Source organism: Psammomys obesus, unplaced genomic scaffold, assembly GCF_907164565.1.
Source record: "Psammomys obesus unplaced genomic scaffold, mPsaObe1.curated_primary_1811, whole genome shotgun sequence".
Lineage (NCBI taxonomy): Eukaryota > Metazoa > Chordata > Mammalia > Rodentia > Muridae > Psammomys > Psammomys obesus.
In genome coordinates this window covers 1,759-11,082 of record NW_026594866.1, presented here as the reverse complement: position 1 = coordinate 11,082, position 9,324 = coordinate 1,759, and the positions used below count along the sequence as shown (strand labels likewise).

At 48.1% G+C, this 9,324-nt stretch overlaps 1 protein-coding gene across 1 annotated transcript; it reads left to right on the top strand.

Annotated features, from left to right (window-relative positions):
• Positions 1-675: 675 nt before the first annotated feature.
• LOC129685643 (glutamate receptor ionotropic, kainate 4-like) lies at positions 676-9,097 on the top strand (the record flags this gene model as incomplete). Its single annotated transcript, XM_055619153.1, has 4 exons — positions 676-785; positions 3,417-3,590; positions 6,962-7,127; positions 8,872-9,097. Coding segments are annotated over 4 exons (676 nt in total), but the record flags the coding sequence as incomplete, so codon positions are not given.
• Positions 9,098-9,324: the final 227 nt, after the last annotated feature.

Below are 9,324 nucleotides of genomic sequence, written 5' to 3'. Positions count from 1 at the left end.
GCGAGACGTGGTGGAACTTGGCATCTATCTTCCTGTCCTGGCTCCAGCTTCTGGAGTAGCATATCATCGTGGTGTGAGGGACACGCTGTGACTCTGAGTTAGAAGATGTGTCTCAAAGTCTCCCGTTTACCACTGTGTAATGCTGGGGGCGTCTCTTGGGCTTTGGTTTCTTCACTAATAAAATGAACATTAATCTGCTGAGCCCCTCAGGGCTGGGTCAAAACTCACACGAGTATTTCCACTGCCTGAGAACACTATGCAGAGCAAACAGCCCAGGAAACCTGCTGTATGAACACTCTCAGTAGAAGATACAGATGTTAAATAGAGACACTGTGGTCAGACCCTGGCACAGCAACAGAAGCTCACAGGGTCTCCTGAGCCCTGGGAACAGAGGCAGTAAGCCACAGGGCTGGCAGATATGCTCAGCAGAAATCCCCCTCATCCCAGGAAGAGACAGGTCCACACTGCTGTTCAGTTTCATCTGTAGATCAGGGTTTACACGGTGTTCAGAACAGTCTCAGCTACACCATCATCCCTGGCATCATTAGAATCATCCAGAGCCCACCTCCCCCCCCCCCCAAAAAAAAATGCTAGGACCAAATTAATGCTCCATGTCCTGAACTCCCCAAAGCCATTTTGACTGACTATGAATCTTTTTTTCATCTCCATTTTCAGGGACGCAGACCGGGATATTTCTCCTTTCTGGACCCCTTTTCTCCAGGAGTCTGGCTCTTCATGCTTCTAGCTTATCTGGCGGTCAGCTGTGTCCTCTTCTTGGTGGCTCGGTACTCTTCCTTTCCCTTGCCTTCCCTGTCCTCACACCGCCACCTTGTGTCCACTCTGGGAACTGCATGGGGCGAGGGGTTGGCTAGGAGGAGGAGGAGAGAGGATGGTTTAGAAGACCTTTGTGCCAAATAGAGACGGGAGAGGGACTGGGAGCCTGAAACACTCTCTGCCCAGCTGTCAACCTCACACTGCCCATCCATCTGTCCACACATGAGTTCACTACCATGCACAGCGTGGACAGGTTTGCTCGTCTGGATTTGGTTTTGTATTCCGACCTCCTGAATCCTCCCAGCCACCCACCCCAACTTGTATAGGAGCTTTGGGAAAAAGAGGAGAGGGAGGGGGTGACAGGAAGATGACTCTAATTAAGCATGGTGCATTTGGCTATCCTGGCATCTATCTTTGCCAGGATCTGCCATAAAGTGCTGAATGACAAGAAATGGAGCCTGAAAATCCAGACAGAGTGGAGGGAGAGGGGGAACCAGAGGCCACAGTGTCACAGGCCAGGGAGAATGCCTCTTCTGCAGAGGCTGGCTCTGCCTCTGAAAACACAGCTGTCTTGTTGAACAAGAACCACAGAGGGTAGCAGGCAAGAAGAGTGTACATTTGTGCTAGGGAGAATTAGCTTTCCCTTGTCTCCAGAAACCAGGAGCTGCTCCTGCCAATAGGGGAGAACTCCAGGATGTCCCTAACTTGTAACTTCCTAAGAATGTACATGGATGGGATTATTTGCCCTCGAGCTAAGGTAGCCTGGACTTTAGGACAAGCCACCTTCCACCCACTCAAGTACCTACCACCTGCTCACCCCTCAGCTCACCATAGCGGACTGTTGAGTGGGAATGGATGAGCTCAGAATGAGTCAGAGTGAGCTAGAGATCCAACAGAGGCTCCGTTCCAAGTGGCTTCTCTTTGTCTCCAGACCCCAGCATCGGGGCCACGTGTTTCTTTGGCCCCTGCTCTCTCTCTGTGAGGAGGTCTTCCCAAGGCCGTGTCCCTTCTACGGATTGGGGAGTCCGTGTTCTTTCCGCTCGGGAAAGGCAGCAGGAAAGTACTGAGCCTTACAGGCGCCCCGTGTGCCTCTTCTCATGGTGATCAAAGGCTAAATCGAACGCCCTTCATGACCACCTAGTAGTCTTCAAATACCGAGTTTTGCTACTTGTATGCCACCCACCCCTCTCGGCCCCACAGGCATCGCCACTGTCAAGTATCTGTTGTCAGTGACAGCTGGCGAGGCGCGGGAGCTCGCATGCTGTCTGACACTTCCGCTCTCCACTTCGCAGTGCTGTCTGCTGCTGTGTTTAGGAAGCTGTCTGTAAGATACAGGCTCCACTGCTCTGAGATTCTCTTTGGCCCCTTGTGGCTGAGCCTGTATGCATGGACAGTTGGTTCAAGTGGACTCTGTGCAGCTTTCAAGTCACCTCTAAGGCTCGCTCTGAAAACGGTCTTAGGGCTTTGTTACTGTCTAATCACACAGGCTTGACTTGCCTAAAGCTGCCCTGATGGGCTCTGCCCCTGCCTCTGTGGCTGCCACACTCCCGCACTGTCCCAAATCTGGAATTAGCGAATAACACAACAACAACAACAACAACTGAAACTGTGTTAGTTTATCTTGGTAGGAGGAGGACACAGGACTGCCATGACTTTGAGTCTAACTTGGGCTATGTAGTGAGTTCCAGGCCAGCCTAGGTGAGAGTAAAACCCTGTCTCAAAGACTGGAAATAGAAAAAGTATTTAAGGGATAATCATATGACTGCATATTTGTATGCTATGCAAACCTGGGATATCTATGCTACAGCAATGGTTTGCAAATGAATTTCATGGAGTACAAAGGCTCCTGAGAGGTTTCAGACACATGTGGGTATTGAGAACTCGGAAGCCCCAGTGACTCTTCATTCAGACAGGTTGTACTTTCACCTCTCATAAGCTGTACTTCTGGGTGAGATTTTAGAGCAGGAAAATGAAACTCTAGGCAGCCATCCCCAAGCCAGCTCATCATCAGAGCTACCTCACAGCAGGGTGGAGTGCTAATACTTGTGCTTCTGCATCTCTAAGGCTAGGAAATTGTGTCTGAGAAGAGGAAGTCAGTGGCTGTCACTGTGGATACTGACTTGGTGCCATCCACATCACTCAGGACCTTACAGATTTTTAGTCTTCATACAACTCACAGACTTGTTGCACAGGGGCTGCCAGCCTTCCTGGCAATTCTGATGTAGCCCAGGGTTTGAGAACTACAGAACTAGGGTGAGTGTTTTTAAGTCATGGCCCTATGGAACCCTGGGAACTTTCTCTGGTCTCCATGGGAATTGACCATGAAAGAGCAAGGACCTTTCCAGGCTACCCAACCCTGATGCTCCCAACTTTGTGTCAAAGACATCACTTTTAGTCATTTTTAATATTGGAGTTGAACATCTGAGTTTACTTAGGGGAGAAAGGTATTTATTTGAATGTCTAAATTCAAATAGTTTGAGAAGTACCAACCCGGTCCATACCCCTCCCTAGGCCCCTCCATAGGAAAAAGAAATTCAAGAATCTAAGTACAGTACAGGGACACCCAGGAAGATGAGCTGTGCCCCTCTCCAGCACCCCATATCTACCCACCTCACCACAGGAATTTGGATTCTCTCCTACAGGTTAACTCCGTATGAGTGGTACAGCCCACACCCTTGTGCGCAGGGCCGGTGTAACCTTCTGGTCAACCAGTACTCCCTAGGTAACAGCCTCTGGTTTCCTGTGGGAGGCTTCATGCAGCAAGGCTCCACCATCGCTCCTCGTGCCTTGTCCACCCGCTGTGTCAGTGGTGTTTGGTAAGGCCCCATAGCATCCCAAGGGCTAGGGGATTGGGTGGTGGTGGAAAATCCCCCCTAACCCCAGCACTCGGAAGGCAGAAGTAGGCAAATCTCTGAGTTTGAGTCCAGCCTGGTCTTCAGAGGGAGTTCCAGGAGAGCCAGGACTACACGGAGAAACCCTGCATGGGTTCCAAACAGACCTGTCCTTTCTGATGGCAAGGAGAGTAGCCAGGAAGGTGTGCCTTGCCAGGCAGACCCTAGCAGGGAACCATCTGTTTTACAAGTTCAGAAGGGGTTGGGCAATGTGGATGTGGGAGGTAAGACAGGGTGAAGGTTCAGTAGTATTTACTCTGTCCTAAAACATAGCACTGCCTCTGGGGTGTGGGTACAGAGGAGAGCCAAGACAAAAATAAGAGAAAGAAAGGAGGAAGGAAGGAAGGAAGGAAGGAAGGAAGGAAGGAAGGAAGGAAGGAAGGAAGGAAGGAAGGAAGGGAAGGAAGGAAGGGAAGGAAGGGCAAGAAGAACAACCACCACCACCAAGGAAACAGCTTTGATGCTCTATAGCAAAATCTGACCTCTTGACCTGAAAAGTGACTGAGATGGAGTGGCTGGCCAATTATACAAATAGGATCTGCAGTAAAGTCCCTGAAGGAGAAGGCTCCTCTTCTGCTTTCTGCTCCCAGCTTCTCAGCCTCTGTCCTCCTCCTGCTCCTGGCTCTGTGGGCCTAGCCTGTATGTCTCAGGAGATACAGGAATGGTCAAGCTCTTAGACTCTCTGATCGGCAAATGATTCAACATTAGGAAAGTTCTTTGAAAACTTACAAGAGCTGTGAAATAAACTAGGCTTTGTATTAGACTTTTGCGGGGGAAATGAACATAGGCAGCCCAGAAGACAAGTTTGCAAAATACATTTATTGGACCCTCTCTTAGCAATCTACAATCTACAAGTTTGACTGCTGTAGCTCCCAGAAATTCCAACCTTAGTCCCCTACTTCCTCCTCGACCTGTTTAAGCCAAAGGCAAAGAAGACTAGGTACTTCCATCCTTAATTACTAGTGCCTAGGTTACACAAGTTGGTTTACACACAGGTACCAGAGTTGTTTCTAGAGCTGGGGCTAGTTAGCTGGGACAATGACACCCCTTTTTATCTAGAGTTTTCATTTGCCCTGATAAATACAAAATATGGCAGGATTTAAGCCACTTGGGCAAAATGCTTGCCTGTTCACGGGCATTGCGGAGAAGTTACTGAGTAGCTCAACATGCGGTACTGGGCCTTGTGTCCCCAAGAAGAGGATATTGGCCCAGCAGAGACAGTCTCAGAATCCTTCGAAATATAGGAAACCCAGACAGAACCCTTGGGAGAGGAGCCCCTGAGGGTGTTAATTTCTTTGGGTGTTGTCTTCCTACGCTCATTGCCGCTGGTGTGCCTGGGGCCATTGTTCTTTGCCTGTTGCATCTACCCTTGGCTCCCCACTGCCCCCAAGGAAAGCCTTCCTCCAGAGAGTTTTAGAAGTCCACCTCCTGCTGGGTGCTGTTCTAAAGAACGGGCCTCAGACCTCAGACTCCTGAGTCACTGTGTTCCAGAGCATGCTGGGAAGGGAACTCTGTAACAAAGAAAAGCCGCCATGAGACACCCTTACTATTCCTTGTCCACAGTTATCAGCGTGTCTCTCTGCCTCTTAAGTTCTTAGATATTGAAATCAGGTTTAGTTGGGACCACCATGAGGCCTTGGCCTTCTAGCCAGAGCAAGTTACAGAAAATGTCACATTGTTCAGAAGAGTGCCAGCTTCCCAACTGCTAATGTCCTCAGATACAGGGACACAGCTCCACCAACTCCTTGAGATAGCTCGGCCTGCATTGGGTCAGTAGAGCTGGTTTGCTCTTATGACCATGGCCCTAAACACTCCACCCAGGAAAGGACAGACATCAGAGTGTAGCCATGAGCCTGAGAGAAGCTCCCAGACAGCTCTGAGGCCATGTCTACATTCAAGGTACATTAACCTGGCTTCTCATCAGTGCATCGAGGCTGCTGCCAAACTCAGGCTTTCCCCTAGGAATGGTCATGAGGATCAGCCTCCACCAGTGTAAAGAACTGAAGGAGGTTCTTGAGCAGGGAGGCAAGCCTGTCACTTAGAGGTCGCTACTGGAAAGGGCCTCAGGGAGGTGGCCAGATTATTTTTATCTCCTAGCCAGCCTGGAGACCTCTCCACATTTCTCTAGCTTGTGCATTCATCCATTTCATTCTAGACTGCTTATCATAAATGACATAGTACCTCATTTGCTGTTGTATTCGCCAGAGATATGTAGAGCTGGTGTCATTATCCCCATTTATTAGATAAATAAGCCCAGAAAAGACCAGCTTCCTTGCTATTTTATTAATGGACTGTGACCACCATTACAACAAACAAAAAGTATAAACAACCTCCCAAAACAAACAAACGAAAAAACAGTTCACATCCCTGGTAGTCTAGCATATAAAGGACCATTGAGTTAGCGGATGGTCTGGTTGTGTCTCCCTAGGAAGGCAAACAGCTGGAGATCTTGGTAACCTTACAAAAGGGACAATGGGATTTCTTGGTCTTGAAAATCCACCTGGCAGTTGCCAGCTGCTGAATCCTATGACACCGCTATGCATTAACATAGCAATGTCTGCATACTGAGTAAAGCCATGTGAATTCAGATGCCACTGATTTGGAATTGGTGATTCTCCAGCCTGCTTCGTGCTTAGATCTGTGTCTGAGCCCCTAACACACAAGGAGGTACTGATGTAGATCCAGCCTAATGAGCAGATGGAAAAAGCTTGCTTAACCTACCAGAGTGAACACACTGCTGTTTGGCATATATGCTGCCTGCATTGCAAAATTATTCAAATTTCAAATGAATTCTAGCAACTCAGTAGAATACTCTTTTAAGTCTTGAAGCAGCTTGCCCATTGTCAGAGTATTTTCCAATTTCAACTTCTCAGCAGTCCAAAGATGCTTTTCACAAGTTCATCTTCATTGAAGACTTTCTGCTGTTACGGTCGTAGAACTGGCTCTGTACAGCTGTATCAGTATTATCAAGGTACTTCCCGGATCCTCTCTTTGCTTGCCTGCAGCAGTTGGATAGTGGGCTTGCCTCCCTGAGTTGTAGGGGTTAGCTGAGGTAGTAGCTATCGGTCAGCACTTGGCAACATACAGCTCCGCACAAGGCCCTCACTAGCTCATCTCCTACAGTCCCCAGACTCTTCTGTACACGGCCTATACATCTTCCTAATGACAACAAGTAATCACATTTCAGAAATAAGAAAAAAAAACCCCACAACCAATTGTCATTTTTCAGGGAACACTCATGTACGTCCTGCATGAGTACCTGGGCAATGATACCTTCCTGGTCTCTTCCTGCCTAGGTGGGCATTCACGCTGATCATCATCTCATCCTACACGGCCAACCTGGCAGCCTTCCTGACTGTGCAGCGCATGGAAGTGCCCATTGAGTCAGTGGATGACCTGGCTGACCAGACCGCCATCGAGTACGGCACGATTCACGGAGGCTCCAGCATGACCTTCTTCCAAGTAAGCACCACATGGCTGCTCACCAGCATGGGGGGGGGGAGGACAGAGGAAAGATGAGATGCTTGTGCCCTAAAGATCAAAACGCTTATCTCGTTCTGTTTTGAAAATCTACCTTAAAGGTCTTCATGGGGCTCAGCTCTGTCCCATTCCACAAAATTTCCCTCAGAATGAGGTCCCAAGAGGATTCTGTATGACTATCAACCCATCCCAAATTGTTGTGCGTGAGCATCTGTTAATACTTGAGATGATTTTAGAACTAATGTGATGGAACCGTCTAAATGTATAATAGTTTTGCGTTTGTTTTATGTGTGTTACACGCTGTGAATCAGACTTGTAGTCTTGTTTACATTACTGCATAGGATGGAGCTGATGTTCTCATTTAAATTTTAAAAAAGGGAGTTAGAGTTTATAGTTAGTATTCAGACAAAGCAAGATTAAAATAATATGAGGCTGGGGTGGCTCCATGGGCAAAATGCTTGTTTTGCAAGCATGAAAACTTGAGTTTGGATCCCTCGCTGCCTACATTAAAAAACAAACAAACAACAACAACAACAACAAAAGGTGTGGCCATGCACATCTGTAACCCCAGTGATGGAGATGAGGCAGAGGCAGAGGCAGAGACAAGCGCCAGCCAGAGCTCACTAACAGGCAGTATTGCCAATCAGTGAGCCCCGGACCCAGTGAAGAGACCCCTGCATTCAAAACAAAAAACAAAACAAACAAACAAGAAAAAGAAGAAGGTGGAAAGTAGTACAGGAAGGCAACCCGAGTCCACCTGGACATGCATACATATGTACAAACATAAACACATACACCTGCACATGCTCACACTAGTAAAAATAATGGGCGCATGACCAACATTTAAGAAACACTAAATGAGGGTGACCTGGGGTCATTTCTCCTAGACTGACTAGTTCTCTGGAGCAGACGCAATCATGCTCTTTGGGACATTGCCTCGTGAGGCTCAGGAGAAGCCCCTGTCACAGTATAGTGTTCAATAACAGCCAAGCTGATTGAGCACCAAGGCTGGCAGAAGCAGGCCACGCAGAATAGCAGTTCTCATATGCTTCAAGAGCTCCAGGGAAGCAGATGTCCCCCGGGGCTCACAGGTGTCTAACCAAGCTAACATCCAAGGAGCTTGTTTTCACGTGAGATAAGCCCAAGGCCTTCGGTCTGTTTTCCGTAGGAATTTCAGTGCCTGTTGGCAGGGGGATGGGGGAAGGCCTTGTACGAATAGAGTTTGGATGGGCCCCCAGGATTCTATCTCGTTATTATTGGTAAAACAGAAGCCAGCCTTGGGTTGCGTAGTTGATAAATTTATATGGGTGGGTGGAGGATAGCCACCCTGCTTCTTTTCAGAGCTGTCTTTTTATTGGTCCTGAATGAAACTGCATGCACTCCCCCAAACTGAGGGACATGACCAGAATTTCAATTCCGCCTAAATGAGGAGGTTGGTGCTGGAGGAACCCTGGGAGGGAGATGAGACAGAACCAGTGATCAACCCATTAGGAAGAACTCACAGTACCTCAGGTCCCTTCCTCATCTTCTGTTAAAGGCATGAGTCTTCTGTAATGCAATGGCAGGGAACCTCTTGAGTTGAGACAATAAGAAGAGAAAGGTGCTTGGCTGTGATGTGAGTACAGCAGCAGAAGGGACCACATTGTGATGCTTTGATTCCCTCCCTCTTTAAGCCAACGTTTCCCTTCTCATTTCCCAACCTTGCTTCCTTCTGATGTTTTCCCAGAATTCCCGTTACCAGACCTACCAACGCATGTGGAATTATATGTATTCCAAGCAGCCGAGCGTGTTTGTGAAGAGCACGGAGGAGGGAATTGCCAGGGTGTTGAACTCCAACTACGCCTTCCTACTGGAGTCCACCATGAATGAGTACTATCGACAGCGAAACTGCAACCTCACTCAGATTGGGGGCCTGCTGGACACCAAGGGCTATGGGATTGGCATGCCAGTCGGTATGCAGGAGAGCAAGAGCCTTTGGGTATAGCTTCCTCCAGGCAGGGTCAGGGGAGCCAAAGCCACTGGATGTGGTCTAGAATCCATTAGCCCCTGTGTCTAGAACCAACAGGTTTGAGAATGACTTTAGGTAGGCTTTCTAATATTTTTTTTTAAGCAAGCAAAAGTACTTCCTTATTTATTGACTTATGTATTTATTTATGTTTTTATTTATTTATTGGTGTTT